We start from the raw sequence: 22482 nt of genomic DNA, 5'->3' as shown, positions 1-22482 counted from the left end.
ACCACACCTTCAAGGCTGAAATCAGGGTTGAAGCGCTTTTAGGTAGACAGGGTGTCTCAGGTAGGCAGGCAGGGTGTCGCTGGCAATTCCCAGGCCCCGAGACAGTCGCACAAGGCTGGGTCTTGGCAGGCAGGGCGGCGGGAAGGGCCCCAAGCAGGATCTGGGGCTGGGTCAAGGTCCAGTGGTCCACCAGGGGTCCCAGTCCTGACAGGCGTCTTGGAGAAAAACATGGCAAAGGGGAAGTCAAGGAACCACAGCTAGGACCGGCCGTGGGGACCCGCAGTGGTCAGGGTTGTTGGGCAACCACAATCCCCCGGCCCCAAGCAGCGCGTGCCGCTGCCCTTTATAGGAATCTTGATTAGCGGCCGCTGCTGCAGCTGGCGCCGATTACGAATTGAACCCAGGTGTGAGACCCTGACGGTAAAACACACACAGGTAATTCCATATTTGATTTCTTCCTCATTCCCTGAGCAGTGTTAGAACTAAAACAATCAAAAAAAAAACCCTCCACCTCCGCTTCGCTTGTTTTGTTCTTTTTGTCCTTGTCCACAAAACACAGGCGTCCTTCTCCCTGAGGAGAGACATGCGGTCCAAACAGGTCGTCTCCTCTGTGCTACGAGGTCAAAGTCTAAACAGTTCAGTCTCACCTGGGTTACTGGGCGGTTCTACTTTGATCTGGATTACTTCAGGACTATTTTCACTCAAACATGTACAGATTTTTTGGTGGAAATATTTTCGTTTCCAAATTGCGAAAACAACCAAACCCAAAACCACAAACACCACCAACACCCAAACCCAATATGGTGGAGGGAATAACGGGTTCTGCAAGGAGTCGCTCCATTTCTGACTGACTGGGTTTTTCAGCCGGCAGGAGAACTTCTCAGCCTTCTGGATGATGTTGCCGTTGTAGACGGTGATGTCTTTTGTATCATTCTCCAGTTGAATATCTCCCAGTCTCCACAGGTAGCTGACAGGTCCCACATTCTCAGTGTTTCCATCGCAGCTCAAGGTGCATTTCTTGGATTCAGGACCACAGGATGGTGGATCGATGCTCACCGTGGGCTTCGGTACCTCCTCGATCATCTAGGCCCTGGTTGTTTCATTGACATTGACATTCAGTTCTACCTTGCCATGCGTATTTGTAGATATGTATATTTGTTTGGAATGTTTATGTTCAATTAAAAAAAAAATAAGAAAAAAACATTCCTGGTGTTTCCCGGTGCTGGCAGTTGAAGCTCAACGCGCCTACAGTTCCCACTCTCACCGCTAGAGGGCGCTACAGTTTCAGTGAACTCAATGAACTCCTACAGAGAAAACCAAATCCAGTGTCTGCACGTCAGCTGCCAATTGGGATCCAAAAAAAGGACCATGGTCACATCTTCTGTACCTCAAGCAGATCGCAGAAAGCCCGTGTAATAATGCAGTCGTACAAATAAAGTTACAGTTTGAAGTTCAGCTCTTCTACGTCTGCCTCCATCTATGTGTGTGATTTGCGCGTCCACTTGGACACAACAAAAGTGTGAAGCAGGGGTCTGCAGAGAGCCGGTCGGACCCGAATTCCCACAGGGAAGAAAACACCCGGAGCCACAAAACCCCCTTTAGACATGGAAAATCAAGATAACACCGCATGGATCTTTTTGACTGTTAAAATGCGCTTAAAACAACAACAGTGAGTGGCATTCATAACATCAATGAAATTCCCTGCACTCCTTCTGACCGCGCAGTCCGTCCACCCCACTTGTCCCGTCCGTTTCCCCGAAAGCTCAATGGGACACACGGCTTGTATGTTCTTCTCTTCTCACCTCCTCTTCCAGCGGCCTGTTTTTCTCCACATTCCAGCTGAAGCTCCACAGAGCTGGTGAACCGCTGGGCCGGTCTAAGGCCGACCAGCTGATCTCCAAGACAAAAACTCTCCCGACCGACGGTGTTGAGGGGAAACCCAAGTCCAGAAACCAAGATGATGAAAACCAGAAACAAAGTGAAAATGTTAAAAGTGGAGGAACAAACGGCGCATGCGCACAATTCCGGAGGACGCGTGACATCTGTTCCTGACGATTCAAAGAAATGAGCTTAAACGGAAATGCAAACTGAGTAAAACTGAAACATGTTGAACATAAAACACATCACTGAGCCCAAAGAACCATTTATTTAAATTCATTTCTTATTTACAATGTCTGTTTCAGCAGTGACCTGGACAAGAGAAGACGGCGGATATATGATGCATTCTTGATGCATATGATGCAGGTCCGTAAAATATATTTCTGGCGATGACACAGTGAAGAGGACATGAAGAAGAAGGAAGGATGAAAAGAAACAATGTGTGAGTTCAGTGTCTGTTGATGAAAGAAGCTTCAAACGATGAAATCACTCAAATTCAACCACACAGTTCATCCTTTTCACTTCATATGAAGTCTATCACGTTATACACACATGCACACACACACAAACACACACACACACACACACACACACACACACACGCGTGACCATTTTGATCCTGTAACTCTGGTGCTTTAGTCTAAAAACACACACATAAAAAAAATATGTCTGCTTCTGCAGTTCTTTGTGGAGTCTAGGTGGGGTTTGAGAGCGGTTCTCCTTCCTTCAGGGGTACTTGAGGATATTCTAAACCATTTTCCTTCTCAGTCTTTCTTCTGAAACATCTACTGATCCGTTCGTGGATGGATTTCCGTCCCTTGATTGCTAAAACAACCAAAACAGAAATGCAGATCAAACCCAAAACCAAACCCACCAGCCAATATGGAGGTGGAGGGAAAAAAGGGTTCTGCAAGGGGTCGCTCCATTTCTGACTGACTGGGTTCTTCAGCCGGCAGGAGAAGTTCTCAACCTTCTGGATGATGTTGCCGTTGAAGACGGTGATGACTTTTGTATCATTCTCCAGTTGAACATCTCCCAGTCTCCACAGGTAGCTGACAGGTCCCACATTCTCGGTGTTTCCGTCGCAGCTCAAGGTACATTTCTCCGATTTAGAACCACAGAATGGTGGATCGACGCTCATCGTGGGCTTCGGTACCTCCTCGATCATCTGAACCCTGTATTGATCCTGGAAAACACGGTAGTTGAACTCCAGTGTGAAGATCCCAGCGTCTTCTTTAGTGGCATTCCTGATTTCCAGCTCCGCGGTTCTGGTGTGTAAGGTCGTCCGGCCTTTAAACCTTGAATAATAAACCAAATCCAGTTTGTCTTTCACCCACTCGCAAACTGGATTCCCGTCCATCAACCATCCAATGGCCCAGATCTCCTCTGAGATGGACGGATTCAGCCGCAGCTCCGCTCCTTCCTTGAAGTACAGCGACGTGACGGTGAAGGAGAAACACTGAGTCGCCGCTAAAAGCAGCGAGAAGAACCAGAAGGATGTTTCTTTCTGCATGTTAACATCCAGAAGAACAGCATGTGTGACTCACTCTGTCTGCAGGGACGGTTTGAGCCACTGACTCTCGCTCGCGAACTGAACGGCTTTTATGAGCACTCTGAAATGAACAAGAGAAGCAAGCTCCTGATTGGTGGAGAGCAGCTTCCTTCTAGACTTTTTTTTTTTCTCTTGAAGGCGGATGTGATTGGTCAATATGCCTGGCGTGGTTTCCGTTTGCACCTGGTGTAACTCAATGCCAGCTGTCAGTAGAGACTGCTGATCTTTTTCTTTTCGTTTTACACATTTTAATTTATATATTTTTGCGTGTTTTTCAGGGGTCACTAAAAAGGGAAAGTTGAATTGTAAATGATTAAAAGTTCTTGTATTTTATAATTTATTTATAGCACTGAAGAGTTAATATTTTTAATTTATATTTTGTTGTTTTGCATTTGTTTCAGGGATTCTGTGTTGTTGTTTGACTTTAAATTTGTTGAGTGTATAAAAAGCTAAAATTGTTTTGTATTTTACAATTTATTTTTTGTAGATCTGTAAATATTTTTAATTTATATTTCGTGTGTTTTTCGGGGATCCTATGTTTCACTTTAAATTTGTGTCTTCTTTAGTGGCATTCCTGATTCCCAGCTCCCCAGAACTGATGTTCAAGGTTGTCCGGCCCTTAAAGCTCCGATAATAAACCAAATCCAGCTTGTCTTTCACCCACTCGCACACCAGGTTCCTGTCCAGCTTCCAGGTGATGGTCCAGATCTCCTCTGAGATGGACGGATTTGTCCGTTTTTGTGGCTCCTGCCACGGGACCGGACTTTGTTGTCCCGGTGTGTTCAGATTATCATTCAGGGAAAAACGTCACAACGGCCAGGAACTAATCAAGCAAGAATGGTTTATTCAAAGTCAGGAAAATACACTTACGATTATCCCGGGCCAGAATGAATGTCACCCCGCGAGGATCGTTCGGCTCCTCTAGACACCCGCTGAGACGCGTCCAGTCGAATGTGTAGATGAAGAAGTTCTGGCCCCGATCCAAAGGATCAGGCTCATTTTATACCTTTTGGCCAAAACGGTCAGAGGAAGTCCTGACGATGACTTTCCCGACCCCCCCCCCCCGGTTTTACGCTCTCTAGGAGTGCGGCCATCTGGGGTGCGGGGCCTCGTAAACTGCGCCTCGATCAAAGCCGCTGGTTTACCCCTGGTTTACGCTCTCTTGGAATATGAGCACCTGGGTTGTGTAAAACCGTGCTTTGATCGAAGTCGCGGTTCGGAAGAAGTCCTGATAGTGACTTCCTCCGACCCCTGGCTCTAGTCGATTATCCCCGGGGGGTGTCATTGGAACAGCAGGGTTGCGCATTCCTTCACCTTCCATGATGGGGTCTCGCAGTTACATTTTAACAGTCTTTGCAATTGATAGTGAAATAATGATGTGAGGTTGGAGATTCTATAATTTGACGTTGGAGATTTTGCAAGTCCCTCTCTTGACGTGAGCGTCCCCACGTCACACAAGGACTACAATCAAAATAAGTAAATACAATGAATGTATGTAAACACAATGTATTATAATCATAGCGGAATATTCTGACAACACTGTGTTGTGTTTTGCGTAAAAGAGGCGACCGGAGATATTAGAGTAGCACTTAGTTATTTTACTGAAGAGCAGAGCACAGGTGATGATAGCGATTCGTATCAATAGACATGAGCCCTGCCTACAGAGAGTCTGCGCATGTGCAGATTCCAAGTAAACATATATGGTTAACTGTTCAATATTACTGTGTCCACAGTCAATATTCTACATCCCCTTTCCTTAGTTGGAACCTCTAACCATGAACACAGTCTCAACATCTTAATAGTAATACAGTGTTAAACTTATTCCATACTTATGTGACTGAATCATGAAATACGACATATCCAAACAATGAAAAGAAGTGTGCAAATAACTGCGATAACCATTCAACAAGTCATCGCGAAACTTAGTCAGACATGAACAAAATTCCCTCTTAGCAGAATAGATCTTTGTACTTGGGGTTCGGTTTACTGATGCCACCTGAGCGCGTTCTATAAACATCCACGTTTACAGATGGTTCAGAAGCAGAGGCTCGATCCGCTGGGCACTCAGAGTCCGCATTCTGTTCTGCATAGCCATGTCCGGTAACTGTCATACGCCTTGTCGGATCAGGTCCAGTGTCCTGATGAGAGTCTCTCGGGTCAACCTGAGTCGGTGCGGGTTCAGGAACAGTTAAGATGTGTTTTCTGTTTCTCCTGTATGTTTGTCCTTCCGACTGAATCAGGTATGATCAGGGCTCATTGCAAGTTTCTTTCACAACTCCTGTGCGTTCATATCCTTTCGGTGTTTGAAGCCTGACTACCTGTCCTTCTGTCAGAGGTTTCAGAGATCGGCTCGTTTTGCCATAGTAGCTTTTTTGCGCGAGTCTTTTATTTAGAAGTTGAGCACGTACGTCCTCTAGCTTGCACGTGTCGGGTTCGAGCAGCTTTTTGGAGACAGGGAGAGTAGTGCTCGTCTGTCGCGACTTTAGTCTTTGTGCAGGAGACCCAAGCTTAGTGTCACGAGGAATGTTTCTCAAATTGAGTCGGTTGAGAAAGATGTCAATTTTGTCTCTGTGAGATTTCTCCATGAGGCTTTTAGCACTACGGACAGCTCTCTCCGCCAATCCATTGGATTGGGGATACTCAGGGCTGCTTGTCACATGAGCGAAGAAGTCCTTGAAGCGCTGACTCGTGAACTGTCGTCCGTTGTCGGTGATGAGTGTGAGGTGTACCGTGGACAGAGAAATGACGTTTCAACTTACCAATGACTGTCGTTGATGTGAGAGTACGCAGCAGGTCAATCTCAAACCAGCCTGAAAAGGAATCTACAAGTACCAAGTATTGTTGGTTATGCCAGTCAAAGATGTCTGCCGCCACAGTCGACCAAAATATCTCCGGAACAGGGTGGAGAAGAAGCGGCTCTTTTTGTTGGTGTGGTTTTGTGCTGTTGCACACCGAGGATTGCACATTTCTCTGAACTTTCTTTTGAGGCATTCAGGATCCTCCTTCGACTCTGCGGGAACGAGGACACGTCCATCGTCGGCGCCATTTTCGCGCACCTCCGCCGCGTATACGAAAGACCTTTCCCGCTCGATGGCTTCGGGTCCGGCTAAGCTCAAGAGAATGTAGGCTCGAGTCCGCGCTGGCTTGTCCGAGTGCGCCGCAGCGATAAAAATGTCATACTCGTGCTCGAATATGCGCCAGTTTTCTGCCAAGTTGCCCTCAAACAGTAGTGGGTCGGGTCTCCTGAAACCCTTCGCCATGTTGGTGGAAAAAATGTAGCGTGGTAGCGCAGTGAAATGAATGAATGAATTTGAATGAATTCTTACTTTGACCAGAACATGGTGACAGAAAAGTAAGTGTTTGACTAATCAAACCTCGCGAAGAAACAGCGATTGTCAACGTCTGGCTGCCAGCAGTCACAAGGCACTCTGACTAAAATGTATTGATTTGTGTATTTCAGATGGAATAACCCACATGTGACACACCAGTCTCTGCCTCCCGTGTGGAACAAAAATGCCAACAATCTGGCAACGTCATACACCCCGCTTCGGGGTTTGTGGAGCCTTGGCTGGATTTGAGAGCGGTTCTCCTTCCTCCGGGGTTACTTCAGGATCTTCTGAACCATGTTCCCTATCAGTCCTTCTTCTGAAACATCTACTGATCCGTTCGTGGATGGACTTCCGTCCCTTGATTGCTAAAACAACCAAAACAGAAACGCAGATCAAACCCAAAACCAAACCCACCAGCCAATATGGAGGTGGAAGGAATAAAGGGTTCTGCAAGGGGTCGCTCCATTTCTGACTGACTGGGTTCTTCAGCCTGCAGGAGAACTTCTCAGCCTTCTGGATGATGTTGCCGTTGTAGACGGTGATGTCTTTTGTATCATTCTCCAGTTGATCATCTCCCAGTCTCCACAGGTAGCTGACAGGTCCCACATTCCTGGTGTTTCGGTTGCAGCTCAAGGTGCATTTCTGTGATTCGGGACCACAGGATGGTGGATCGACCCTCACCGTGGGCTTTGGTATCTCCTCGATCATCCGAACCCTGTATTGATCCTGAAGAAGCCGGTGGTTGAGCTCCGGTGTGACCAGTGTTGGTGCAAGAGAAAAGCTCAGCTATGAAACCTTCAGCAGCTGCAGCTGCAGGCAGTGGTGCTGGAAGTAGAAGCTCAATGCACCTGCAGTCCCCACTCTCTCCACTAGAGGGCGCTAGAGTCTCAGTGAAATCAATTAACTCCTATAGAGAAAACCAAATCAAATGTCTGCATATCAGCTAAGATCCAAAAAAAGGACAAGTTTATTGAAAATTCAGAATATACATTTTCAAACGAACCTGAGCGCACAGCGTCTGCGTGTCAGGCCTGGAATAGCTCAAGAGATGGTGTTACCACCGGTTGTAGCGCATATTTTGAGCAACATGAAAATTCAGCTTTGTACAGCTTTACATTCATGCTCAGTCAGTCAACATACTTTTAGCCATCAACAAATTATTACAATCTCCTTCTTTTTTCTGTTTTTCCCGTCAGGGGTCGCCACGGCAAATCAACCTTCTCCATCTAACCCTATTCTCTGAAGCCTCTTCTCTCACACCAACCACCTTCATAATTAACAAATGATTACAATAATATTCATTAATTCAAATCACTTAAGCCGTATTAAGTGCATTGAGAGGTCATGAGAGCAGGAGTGCGTCAGCAGAGCAATGTGTCTTCAACCAAAACAATATTGTAGCGAGTCACAAATGTTGGGGTTTACAAACCAGCGTATATGATTTTTGACAGTAGGAACAGGACCGATCAAGGACGACTGTCTTCACTGGCAGTGATTTCCATTGAGACGGAGAGACTTTTAAAACTGCAGACAGAAATGGAAGACTTCCACAAGCAAGTTATCAATGCTTCAGAAGGAGCGGGGCATGGACTTTATGTGTTCGTAAAGGTAAGAGAAAATAACGGTTTTTTTACATGTGCTTTTTTTACATGCAACAGTTTGTATATGTAAAGAATGCTGATATGATATTTTAAACAGCACTGCAGGGATGCAACAATATAGATTACACAGGAAAGAGGAAATTTTTAAAAACAAGCCAACACCCACACACTCAGCTCGTAGTGACGTCACCGCGACGGAGAATGGGACGGGGCCGCTGTCACTGGGGCTACAGCGCCCTCTAGCGGTGGGAAAGTGAACGGCAGGTGAAGAAACAGGACACACTCTTTCCTGGTCGCTCACAAACGCTCACCTCTGTCTTCAGTCTGGTTTCCACGACTCCTTCCCAGAGCTCCATTGGGAGGCTCGTCAGCATTATTCCTCCACTGAACATCTCCCTTGTTCTTCACCATGGCCACCTGCACTCTTCAAACATCTGCTCAGTTGTTTTTTCTTTAAACGTAATTCTAAATTTGAAGAGGATGTTGATTTTGTAACGTCGACATAAAAATATGTAGACTGTTCTTGTCTTCCCTGTGGGAACACTGAAAAAGCCTGACTTAAGAAGGACGGGCGCACGGAGATTTAAAAAAACAATAAACAAATTTAAAAAATGGAGAAGTGCAAGCGTGCGGGCTGGGGCATGCGCACAACTCCATAGGAAGGAGTGCCACATGACGTCATCCTCCTCGGACTCACAGCGGTGTTGCCAGATACTCCCGACAATGAGGCAAAAACACTTCCTGAAACCGGACCGCAAACCGGGTAATACAGAAACATGCTGAACAAGAAACGCGTCAGGAGATCCACAAAGATCTTCCAATTCATTCATTGCATTTATTTAACCAGGAAAAACTCCATTGAGATCGAAAATCTCTTTCAGGAGTGACCTGGACAAGAGAAGCCGAAAGGCGGAAACACGACCAATCTGGCAACAACACACCGACGATCCTGGGAAACAAGTGGAGTTCCTTCTGTGAACATCTGATACTTTGTTAGTAAACACTGAAGCAGCCCGATGGGGAAAGAGGAGAAAAACATCAACAGTAAATGTATTTCTGGCACAGTGAAGAGGACTCCATGACGAAGAAGGAAAGTTGAAGAGTAACAACGTGTGTGTGTTCGGTGTTTTTTTCATGGAAGAAGCTTCAAATGATGAAATCAAATTAGGACTGAAATGGGAAAAGCCGGCAGGTGTGACAACAGACGCTTGTCCAAATCGGACAGGGGAAAAATGTTGGACTTTTAAAGAGAATGCAGGATAAAGTGACACAAATCAACCCCTGCGCAGGATAAAAGTTGAGCGGAATTGTTTTATTTACAATATTTACAGCTATAATGTTGACCCTTGTCATGTAAGAACTGCAGTGATGGTAATAATTCAGTTGCCATGATTTATTCTAGTCTGAAAAGGCCTGGTTAAACTCATTAGATGCCTTTGTTTTGACGCTAAAAGAATGGAAGTGTTATTGTGTGTTTCTACAGGTGACAAGGCTTGATGTTGTGTTTCACACCCGGAAGATGTTTCTGACCAGGTGTCATCTGTTTTTCACTGCATCTGCATTTCAGTGATTAAATGTTAAGTTTTGAACTTACAACAGTGACCTCGTGATCAAGAAGCTCCAGATATTCATGCACTGAATGATACACATGATGTGATGAAGTGCATTTTACAGTGGAAGACTGGTGAGCAGAATGAGGTTCAAGCTGCTGTCGCTGTGGCCCTCTGACACAATTCAGCTTTCTCACGTGACCCTTGTACAAATTAAACGCCGACCCCTGTATTACTGGGTATTAACCTTCCTCTTCCTTTTTTAACCGTCAAACTGTAACGACTCCATTTATCCAGGCTTCACTTGGGGTTTTCCTGTTGGTGGCGGGTGTTAAGTTTCTGTTGCAAACCTGCCCTATTTCAAGAAGAAAAACCCGTAAAGATCGTCAAGTAAACAGACCAAACGGTAGAACGGCTAGTAGAATACAAAACTATTGTAGCTTTTTAATCAATGGGACATCTGGGTGACACGGTATATTAACAGGGTGAAAAATGAAACATACAGCCCATAATTTGCATGAACGTGGTGTTGCAGGATGTTGAGTGGAAGCCAAGATGAAGAAAACCTGAAATAAAGTGAAAAAGCAGAGGAAAGAAAGGTGCAAATGCACAACACAAGAGGAGGCGGCGACACCTGTTAGATCATCCTGATGACTCTCAAAAATGAGCTTCAATGGAAAAGCAAACTGAGTAAAACCGAACATCTTGAAAATGAAATATGTCACTGAGCCCACAAGGTTATTATTCTTGTATTGGTTTTTGTTCATTTTTTTTTTACAGTTGACGATTAAAAAATTGCATTCTTAAGCATCTTTATTAAACAGATGAGGTCCACATATAAAAAAGAATAATGAAAATAAAAAGAAATAGACAAAAGATAAAAATCATAGAGCATAACAAGCAACACACACGCACAGACACAAACAGAAATGCTCTGAGATTAAAAAAAAAAATCAGCATCTGCAGTTCTTTGTGGATTCTAGGTTGGTTTGAGAGCAGCTCTCGTTCCTTCAGGGTTACTTGAGGACCTTCTGAACCATTTTCCAACTCAGTCTTTCTTCTGAAACATCTACTGATCTGTTCGTGGATGAATTTCCGTCCCTTGATTGCTAAAACAACCAAAACAGAAACGCAGATCAAACCCAAAACCAAACCCACCAGCCAATATGAAGGTGGAAGGAATAAAGGGTTCTGCAAGGGGTCGCTCCATTTCTGACTGACTGGGTTCTTCAGCCGGCAGGAGAACTTCTCAGCCTTCTGGATGATGTTGCCGTTGTAGACGGTGATGTCTTTCCTGTCAATATCTCACTCATCATCTCCCAGTCTCCACAGGTAGCTGACAGGTCCCACATTCTCGGTGTTTCCGACGCAGCTCAAGGTGCATTTCTCGGATTCAGGACCACAGGATGGTGGATCGACCCTCATCGTGGGCTTCGGTACCTCCTCGATCATCTGGGTCCTGTAGACATCTTGAAGAACCCGGTTGTTGAGCTCCAACGTGAAGTTCCCAGCGTCTTTTTTAGTGGCATTCCTGATATCCAGCTCCCCAGAACTGATATTCAAGGTCGATCTACCTTCAAACGTCCGATAACAAACCACATCCAGTATGTTTTTCATCCACTCGGAAACTGGATTCCCTTCCATCATCCATCCAATGTCCCAGATCTCCTCTGAGATGGACGGATTCAGCCGCAGCTCCGCTCCTTCCTTGAAGTACAGCGACGTGACGGTGAAGGAGAAACACTGAGGCGCCGCTAGAAGCAGCAAGAAGAACCAGAAGGATGTTTCTTTCTCCATGTTGACTTCAGGAACACTGAGGTTCTGCTCAACTCTGTGAAACCAAGAAGACTTCAGTGTCTGAGTCACTTCACTGCAGCGACGGTTTGAGTGTGCAGTTTCCAAACGACCAGTTTCCTTCGCATTATCAGACAATGTTCAAAAAAGGCGCTATAATAAACTAAACGCTGGGCCAAAACATGCTTAACAGGAAACATGAAAGTCAGCCAGCAATTTTTTTCATTCTTATTTTATTCTTTTTTTCTATTTAACCAGGATTAGTGCCATTAACATCAATATGTCTTTTTCAGTGACCTGGACAAGAGAAGAAGCAGGAAAAACGACCAATCTTGCAATTATACGATGCCTCATCCTGAGAAAAACATGTTCAGTTTGTTTTTTTCTGCAGAGACACCTTAACGATGACTAAACACAGCATTTATGGACTGACACCGTTGATAACAAGAAGTCCTTCCAAGATGGAGAGATGATAGAAGAGGCATTTTCCCAAGCAGCTGACTCTAGTGATGGGAATTCCGGGTCTTTTTAGAGAACCGGCTCTTTTGGCTCGGTTCACTAAAAAGTGCCGGTTCTTTCGGCTTCCAAACGGCTCTTCAGATTTATTGTTGCCTTAATTGATATATTACCAATGATAATGTAACATTATGCACAAAATGAATTGATAAATAAAAAAATGTATTATACTACTATATTATAGTAGCCTTTAGTTTTTCACTCTACAGTGAACTTTTAACTAATTTAGACTTTTAACTCTTTTATACTAAGCAACTTTAAAGTCAAGCAACACAGAATCCCTGAAAAACACACGACACAAGAAAATGTAAATAAAAATATTTACTTTTCAGTGTACCAACAAATAAACTATTAAATACAAAAATAAACTTTAATTTTTTTACATATAAAAAAGCTAAAAGTGAAACACAGGATACCAGAAAAAACACATGAAATGTAAATTAAAATAGTTACAGATCTACAAAAAAACAAATTATAAAATACAAAACAATTTTAGCTTTTTATACACTCAACAAATTTAAAGTCAAACAACAACACAGAATCCCTAAAAAAAATGCAACACAACAAAATATAAATAAAAAAAATTAACTCTTCAGAACCCACAAGAACTTTTAACTTTTAACCAATTTAGACTGAAACAACACAGAGCCCCTGAAAAAAAACACAACATATATATATACACATTTATTGATGTTCACCAGTGTTTTTCTGATATATATACACATTTATATACACACAACGATGAGCTGTGTAAATAACAGGCAGTTCCAGGCTTGGCGGTCGCTAAGCTACAATGCAGAAACTGTGAGATGTATTTGCACGCGTTTGTGCACTGAGGCTTGTTCACAAGACGGTTCAAATTTTTTTTTCTCGAAAACTCAGTTTGTTGGCTGATTGGGTCAGGATTAGGGATGTTCAGAAACTGAGGTTCTACAACAACTACACATGAACAAAAACATGAACAAAAGGGTAAATTCTGTGACATTTTTTCTTCCTGACCTTTGGTTCACAAACCCAGTCACCTCCTGTCCTTTCCCTCCATCCATCGTCCTTCCACCCAGATCTTCACCATGCCTCCTCCGTCCACATCCAAACCATCTCAGTCCAACTTTAACCTCTTTCACATTAAAGAAAACTTTCATAGTTTTAAAACAAGGAACAGATGGAACAACATGGCGAACTAAAAGAGTCAGGCTAACAAAAACAAAACTCTTCATGTATCGCCCCCTACGTAAAGCTGCGCTTGAAGCTTTTGAAAACAATACTTTTTGCTTGTCAAAAAGTCACATAACAAGGATGGCAAGCATCGATCCTGCTTCATTTTCTCCTCTTTGCTACGAGGTCAAAAAAGTCAAGTCTCTGCAGGTCTCAGAGAGCTGTGCGGAGTCTCGGCTGGGTTACTGAGCGGTTCTCCTTCCATCTGGATTACTTCAGGACTATTTTCCCTCACACTTCTTCCTCTCAAAAATGCACTGATCCTTTGGTGGATATATTTTCGTTTCCAAATTGCGAAAGCAACCAAACACAAAACCACCAATACCAAGCCCACCACGACCCAAAGTGAAGGTGATGGAGGTGGAAGGAATAAAGGGTTCTGCAAGGGGTCGCTCCATTTCTGACTGACTGGGTTCTTCAGCCTGCAGGAGAACTTCTCAGCCTTCTGGATGATGTTGCCGTTGTAGACGGTGATGTCTTTCCTGTCAATATCCCACTCATCATCTCCCAGTCTCCACAGGTAGCTGACAGGTCCCACATTCTCAGTGTTTCCGTCGCAGCTCAAGGTGCATTTCTCTGATTCAGGACCACAGGACGGTGGATCGATGCTCACCGTGGGCTTCGGTACCTCCTTGATCATCTGAACCCTGTATTGATCCTGGAAAACCTTGTAGTTGAACTCCAGTGTGAAGATCCCAGCGTCTTCTTTAGTGGCATTCCTGATTCCCAGCTCCCCAGATCTGATGTTCAAGGTTGTCCGGCCCTTAAAGCTCCGATAATAAACCACATCCAGTTTGTCTTTCACCCACTCGCACACCAGGTTCTCGTCCATCAACCATCCAATGTCCCAGATCTCCTCTGAGATGGACGGATTCAGCCGCAGCTCCGCTCCTTCCTTGAAGTACAGCGACGTGACGGTGAAGGAGAAACACTGAGGCGCCGCTAAAAGCAGCGAGAAGAACCAGAAGGATGTTTCTTTCTCCATGTTGGCTTCAGGAACACCGAGGTTCTGCTCAACTCGGAGAAAACCAAACCTTAAACCGTTTTCAAAATCCAAATTGCGGATTAGATTTTGGTTTCGATTTTTACTGTCTGTCCTGAACCCCCGATCACGTTACCAGATCTTCCTGACGATTTGGGAAAAAACAAGGACGCAAAACTTGGTAAAAAAAATTAAATTTTTTTTTTTATAAAAGCAGCGAGAAGAACCAGAAGGATGTTTCTTTCTGCATGTTGAACTCGAGGAGGAGAACCGCATGACTCACTAACGCGGAAAGCCAGATGCGACACACTGAACAATAAGAACAAGCTCCTAACGGCGCAGCTTCCTTCTAGACTTTTTTTTTCTCTTGAAGCCGCATGTGATTGGTCAATATGCCTGGCGTGGTTTCTGTTTGCACCTGGTGTAACTCAATGCCAACCGTCAGTAGAGACTGATCTTTTTCTTTTCGTTTTAATTAATTTATTTTTTTTGCGTGTTTTTCAGGGGTCACTGAAAAGGGAAAGTTGAATTGTAAATGATTAAAAGTTCTTGTATTTTATAATTTATTTATAGCACTGAAGAGTTAATATTTTTAATTTATATTTTGTTGTTTTGCATTTGTTTCAGGGATTCTGTGTTGTTGTTTGACTTTAAATTTGTTGAGTGTATAAAAAGCTAAAATTGTTTTGTATTTTACAGTTTATTTTTTGTAGATCTGTAAATATTTTAATTTATATTTCGTGTGTTTTTCGGGGATCCTATGTTTCACTTTAAATTTGTGTCTTCTTTAGTGGCATTCCTGATTCCCAGCTCCCCAGAACTGATGTTCAAGGTTGTCCGGCCCTTAAAGCTCCGATAATAAACCACATCCACTTTGTCTTTCACCCACTCGCACACCAGGTTCCTGTCCAGCTTCCAGGTGATGGTCCAGATCTCCTCTGAGATGGACGGATTTGTCCGTTTTTGTGGCTCCTGCCACGGGACCGGACTTTGTTGTCCCGGTGTGTTCAGATTATCATTCAGGGAAAAACGTCACAACGGCCAGGAACTAATCAAGCAAGAATGGTTTATTCAAAGTCAGGAAAATACACTTACGATTATCCCGGGCCAGAATGAATGTCACCCCGCGAGGATCGTTCGGCTCCTCTAGACACCCGCTGAGACGCGTCCAGTCGAATGTGTAGATGAAGAAGTTCTGGCCCCGATCCAAAGGATCAGGCTCATTTTATACCTTTTGGCCAAAAGGGTCGGAGGAAGTCCTAACGATGACTTTCCCGACCCCCCCCCCCGGTTTTACGCTCTCTAGGAGTGCGGCCATCTGGGGTGCGGGGCCTCGTAAACTGCGCCTCGATCAAAGCCGCTGGTTTACCCCTGGTTTACGCTCTCTTGGAATATGAGCACCTGGGTTGTGTAAAACCGTGCTTTGATCGAAGTCGCGGTTCGGAAGAAGTCCTGATAGTGACTTCCTCCGACCCCTGGCTCTAGTCGATTATCCCCGGGGGGTGTCATTGGAACAGCAGGGTTGCGCATTCCTTCACCTTCCATGATGGGGTCTCGCAGTTACATTTTAACAGTCTTTGCAATTGATAGTGAAATAATGATGTGAGGTTGGAGATTCTATAATTTGACGTTGGAGATTTTGCAAGTCCCTCTCTTGACGTGAGCGTCCCCACGTCACACAAGGACTACAATCAAAATAAGTAAATACAATGAATGTATGTAAACACAATGTATTATAATCATAGCGGAATATTCTGACGGATTCAGCCGCAGCTCCGCTCCTTCCTTGAAGTACAGCGACGTGACGGTGAAGGAGAAACACTGAGGCGCCGCTAAAAGCAGCGAGAAGAGCCAGAAGGATGTTTCTTTCTCCATGTTGGCTTCAGGAACACCGAGGTTCTGCTCAACTCGGAGAAAACCGAATACTTCAGTCTAACTGAAGTATTAAAATGTACAGTCTTCTAACTGAGGTAAACCGTTTCCGAACAAATTAGATCCCTGAACAATGAGGTGGAGCGTCGGACTTTTTTTAAGTTTCGGTTTGAACGGCAGTCTTTCCAGTCACACTCTATCATGTTGCCAGATCATTCTGACGATTTGAAAAAAGACGCCAAACTTGTTAAAACCCAAACGTGCTGAACAAGAAACACGTCAATGAGCCCATGAAGTCTTTTGTATTTAATCATTTATTGATTCAACCGGGTAAAAACCCCATTGATATCACCATCTCTTTCACAGGAGTGACCTGGAGAAAAGAAGAAGAAATACGAAAACTCGACTAATCTGGCAACAACAAATCTGCTCCGGTTCCCCTGAGAAGAACAAGCTGAGCCTTTTGGTTTGTAAGGAGAAAACACACACACAATAATCTTGGCCCTCAACTAAATGTGTAGTTATTTTAAAATCTCGAACCTCCGAAAGCCAGAAAACCCTTAGACATGTCAAGTGTAGACAACACTGCAAGTGTCACGGGAGCTGTAGCGCCATCTAGTGGTGAGAGTTGGAACTGCATGTGTGTGTGGCGGCAGGTGAGGAAACGGCACACACTCTTTCCTGGTCGCTCACAAACGCTCACCTCTATCTTCAGTCTGGCTTCCACGACTCCTTCCCAGAGCTCCATTGTGTGTCTCATTAGCTTCATTTCTCAGAAGAACCTCTCCCTTGCTCTTCACCATGGCGACCAGCACACTGTTTTTTAAACGTAATTCTATATTTGAAGAGGATGTTGATTTTGAAACATCGACAAAGAAACATGTAGAACGATCGTGTCTTTTCTGGGGGGAAACTGAAAAAGCTTGCCTTAAGAAGGACGGGCACATGGAGATGAATAAAACAATAAACAAATTTAAACAGTGGAGTAACGAGTGTGCGGGCTGGCGCATGCGCACACCTCCAGAGGAGGCGGTGCCACATGACGTCATCCTCCTCGTTCCACAGCGGTGTTGCCAGATAATCCTGACTTCTTCTTCTTCTTCTTCTACTTTCGGCTTTTCCCGTTAGGGGTCGCCACAGCGAGTCAACTTTCTCCATCTAACTCTATTCTCTGTATCTTCCTCTCTCACACCAACTACCTTCATATCCTCTCTCACTACGTCCATAAATCTTCTCTTTGGTCTTCCTCGAGACCTCTTGCCTGGCAGCTCCAATTCCAGCATCCGTCTACCAATATATTCACTATCTCTTCTCTGTACATGACCGAACCATCTCAGTCTGGCTTCTCTGACCTTCTCTCCAAAACATCGAACATGTGCTGTTCCTCTGATAGACTCATTCCTGATCCTCTCCATCCTGGTCACTCCCAAAGAGAACCTCAACATCTTCATCTCTGCAACCTCTAGTTCTGCCTGCTGTCTTTTGATCATTGTAACAGTTTCTAGTCCAAACATCATCGCTGGTCTCACCACTGTCTTGTACACCTTTCCTTTTATTCTGGCCGATAGTCTTCTATCCCTTCGTACCCCTGACACTTTTCTCCACCCATTCCAACCTGCTTGGACCCGTCTCTTCACCTCTTTTCCGCACTCTCCGTTGCTCTGGACTGTTGACCCTAAGTACCTGAAATCCTCCAGCTTCTTGATCTCCACTCCCTGTAGCCTCACCGCTCCACCCGAGTTCCTCTCGTTCACACACATATATTCTGTCTTGCTGCGACTAACTTTCATTCCTCTCCTTTCCAGAGCATACCTCCACCTCTCTAGATTTTCCTCTACCTGTTGTCTGCTCTCACTACAGATCACAATGTCATCCGCAAACATCATGGTCCATGGGGATTCCTGTCTAACCTCATCTGTCAGCCTATCCATCACCATTGCGAACAAGAAGGGGCTCAGAGCTGATCCCTGATGGAGTCCCACCTCCACCTTGAACTTCTCGGTTACCCCTACAGCACACCGTACCAGTGTCTCACGGCTAGCATACATGTCCTGCACCAGTCTAACATACTTCTCTGCCACTCCAGACTTCCTCATACAATACCAGAGCTCCTCTCTTGGCACCCTGTCATATGCTTTTTCTAGGTCTACAAAAACGCAATGCAACTCCCTCTGACCTTCTCTGTACTTTTCTATTAGCATTCTCAACGCAAATACTGCATCTGTAGTACTCTTCCGAGGCATGAAGCCATACTGCTGTTCACAAATGCTGACTTCTGCTCTCAGTCTAGTTTCCACTACTCTTTCCCATAACTTCATTGTATGGCTCATCAACTTAATCCCTCTATCGTTGCCACAATTCTGCACATCCCCTTTATTCTTAAAAATAGGCACCATCACACCTTGTCTCCATTCTTCAGGCATCTTCTCACTCTCTAAGATCCTGTTGAATAATCTAGTCAGAAAATCTACCGCTGCCTCTCCTAGACACTTCCACACCTCCACAGGTATATCATCAAGACCAACTGCTTTTCCACTCTTCATCCTCTTCAATGCCTTCCTCACTTCATTTTTACTAATTTGTGCTAGTTTGTGGTCTACAGTAGTCACCTCGTCTACCCTTGCCTCTCTTTCATTGTCCACATTCATACACACACATAAAGATCGTAGTGTCGTGTGACGTCACAGCGTCGGTGAATGGGACCGGGCCGCCGTCACTGAGTCTACAGCGCCCTCTAGCGGTGAGAGTATGAACTGCACAGGTGTGTGTGTGTGTGTATGTGTGTGTGTGTGTGTGTGTGTGTGTGTGTGTGTGTGTGTGTGTGTGTGTGTGTGTGTGTGTGTGTGAAACGGCAGGTGAGGAAACAAAACACACTCTTTCCTGGACGCTCACAAACGCTCACCTGCCTTCAGTCTGGCTTCCACGACTCCTTCCCAGAGCTCCACTGTGTGTCTCATCAGCTTCATTCACCAGAAGAACATCTCACTTCTTCTTCACCATGGCCACCAGCACACCTTGTTTTTTAAACGTAATTCTGAATTTGAAGAGGATGTTGATTTTGTAACGTCGACATAAAAACATGTAGAATGTTCGTGTCTTTTCTGAGAGGAAACTGAAAGAGCTTGATTTAAGAAGGACGGGCTCATGGAAATGAATAAAACAATAAACCAATTTAAAAAGTGGAGTAGCGAGAGTCTGCGGGCTGGCGCATGCGCACAACTCCAGAGGAGGCGGTGCCACATGACGTCATCCTCCTCAGCCCGACAGCGGTGTTGCCAGATAATCCCGACAATGAGGCAGAAATACTTCCTGAAACCGGACCGCAAACCGGGTAATATAGAAACATGCTGAACAAGAAACGCGTCAGGAGACCCACGAAGATCTTTTAATTCATTCATTGTATTTATTTAAGCAGGAAAAACTCCATTGAGATCGAAAATCTCTTTCAGGAGTGACCTGGACAAGAGAAGCCGAAAGGCGGAAATACGACCAATCTGGCAACAACACAACGGCATTTCCTGGAAACAAGCTCTTTCTGTGAACATCTGAACATTGTTAGTAAACACTGAAGCAGCCCGATGGGGAAAAAGGAGAAAAACACCAACAGTAAAATATGTTTCTGGCGATGACACAGTGAAGAGGACATGAAGAAGAAGGAAGGAAAGTAACAATGTTTGAGTTCAGTGTCTGTTGATGGAAGAAACTTCAAATGATGAAATCAGTCCAATTCAACCACACCGTTCCCCGACCCTCTCTTTTTAACCTCATCCTTTTCACTTCATGGTCTGAAGTCTGTCACGTTATGCACACACACACACACACACACACACACACACACACACACACACACACACACACAGAAATGCTCTGAGGTAGAAAAAAAATGTCAGCGTCTGTAGTTCTTTGTGGATTCTAGGTTGGATTACTGAGCTGTTCTCCTCCCATCTGGATTACTTCAGGACTATTTTCCCAAACAGTTCTTCCACTCAAAATGTACTGATCCGATTGTGGAAAAAATTGTCGTCTCCGAATTGCGAAAAAAAACAAACCCAAAACCACAAACACCACAAACACCATCACCCAATATGGAGGTGGAAGGAATAAAGGGTTCTGCAAGGGTTCGCTCCATTTCTGACTGACTGGGTTCTTCAGCCTGCAGGAGAACTTCTCAACCTTCTGGATGATGTTGCCGTTGTAGACGGTGATGTCTTTCCTCTCAATATCCCACTCATCATCTCCCAGTCTCCACAGGTAGCTGACAGGTCCCACATTCTCAGTGTTTCCGTCGCAGCTCAAGGTGCATTTCTCGGATTCAGGACCACAGGATGGTGGATCGACGCTCACCGTGGGCTTCGGTACCTCCTCGATCATCTGAACCCTGTATTGATCCTGGAAAACCTTGTAGTTGAACTCCAGTGTGAAGATCCCAGCGTCGTATTTAGTGGCATTCCTGATTTCCAGCTCCCCAGATCTGATGTTCAAGGTTGTCCGGCCCTTAAAGCTCCGATAATAAACCAAATCCACTTTGTCTTTCACCCACTCGGACACCAGGTTCCTGTCCAGCTTCCAGGTGATGTCCCAGATCTCCTCTGAGATGGACGGATTCAGCCGCAGCTCCGCTCCTTCCTTGAAGTACAGCGACGTGACGGTGAAGGAGAAACACTGAGGCGCTGCTAAAAGCAGCGAGAAGAACCAGAAGGATGTTTCTTTCTCCATGTTGGCTTCAGGAACACCGAGGTTCTGCTCAACTCGGAGAAAACCAAGTACTCGATTTTCGATTTCGGTTGCGATTTTACGGTCTATCCTGAACTCCCCTCTCATGGTGACGATGGGGGGGGGGAGACGCAAAACTTGGTAAAAAAAACAAAAGGTGCTGAACTAGAAACACGTCAATGAGCCCATGGAGTTTTTTGTATTTAATCATTTAATTGATCCAACCAGGTAAAATCCCATTAATATCAACATCTCTTTTACAGCAGTGACCTGGAGAAAAGAAGAAATACGGAAACACCAAGAATCTGGCAACAACACATCCGCTCCGGTTCCCCTGAGAAGGACAAGCTGAGCCTTTTTCTTTGTAAAAATAAATACAAGTACAAGGAGAAAACACACACTCCTTGGCCTTCAACTAAATGTGTAGTTTAAAAACTCTCACCATGAAACATCTCAAAGTTGCCATAGAAGATCGAGATGTGAGACGACGCCTCCTGAACTGTTTCACTTTCTGTATTCGCTGGAAGAAATTCTTTGTCTCTAAGTGGCCTTTCAAACACCAACAACTGACTGCATTGACTATTGCCTGTGTAACACACTGCAGAAACACACACACACACACACACACACACACACACACACACCAAAACCAGTCCGATCAGCTGATCCCCAAGACGAAAACTCTCCCTACTGACCGCGTTGAGGGAAAAAACCCGCGTCCAGAAACCAAGACGAAGAAAAGCAGAAACAAAGTGAAACAGTGGAGGAGAGAAAGTTGCAGATGCACAACTCCAGAGGCGACACCTGTTACTTCATCCTGATGACGCGTAGAAATGAGCTTAAAAGGAAACACAAGGGAAAAGGAGAAAAAGGGAAACACGTTGAACATGAAACATGTCACTGATCCAAAGAGGTTATTATTCTTTTATTGATTTTGTTCATTTTTATTGACAATGGACAAGAAAACACAATAAAAAAAGGATGCATTATAATTAATCACAGGAGGTATAAAAAAGGAGATAGAAATCCAAGAGCGTAACAAGCAAGCACACACACACACACACACACACACACACACACAAACACACACGCGCGTGACCATTTTGATCCTGTAACTCTGGTGCTTTAGTCTAAAAACACACACATAAAAAAATATGTCTGCGTCTGCAGTTCTTTGTGGAGTCTAGGTGGGGTTTGAGAGCGGTTCTCCTTCCTTCAGGGGTACTTGAGGACCTTCTAAACCATTTTCCTTCTCAGTCTTTCTTCTGAAACATCTACTGATCTGTTCGTGGATAGATTTCCGTCCCGTGATTGCTAAAACAACCAAAACAGAAACGCAGATCAAACCCAAAACCAAACCCACCAGCCAATATGGAGGTGGAAGGAATAAAGGGTTCTGCAAGGGGTCGCTCCATTTCTGACTGACTGGGTTCTTCAGCCTGCAGGAGAACTTCTCAGCCTTCTGGATGATGTTGCCGTT

At 44.6% G+C, this 22482-nt stretch overlaps 1 protein-coding gene across 1 annotated transcript in view; it reads right to left on the bottom strand.

The window, feature by feature from the left end:
• LOC147236850 (uncharacterized) overlaps window positions 1-21005 on the bottom strand; it is a 49873-nt gene extending 28868 nt beyond the window's left edge. Inside the window, exons 1-2 of the mRNA XM_086163052.1 lie at window positions 20216-21005; window positions 13747-14539 (exon numbers count right to left, since the gene is read on the bottom strand). Coding sequence (XP_086019178.1) covers window positions 13747-14539; window positions 20216-21005 — 1583 coding nt within the window. The remainder of the gene's footprint in view (window positions 1-13746; window positions 14540-20215) is intronic.
• Between the last annotated feature and the right edge of the window lie 1477 nt (window positions 21006-22482).

The sequence above is a fragment of the Fistularia commersonii genome, chromosome 2 (assembly GCF_037954325.1).
Source record: "Fistularia commersonii isolate RoL2024-O1a breed Wild chromosome 2, RoL_Fcom_v1.0, whole genome shotgun sequence".
In the NCBI taxonomy this organism is placed as follows: Eukaryota; Metazoa; Chordata; class Actinopteri; order Syngnathiformes; family Fistulariidae; genus Fistularia; species Fistularia commersonii.
The sequence above is the reverse complement of the archived record's forward strand: the minus strand, read 5'-3'. Positions and strand labels throughout refer to the sequence as shown.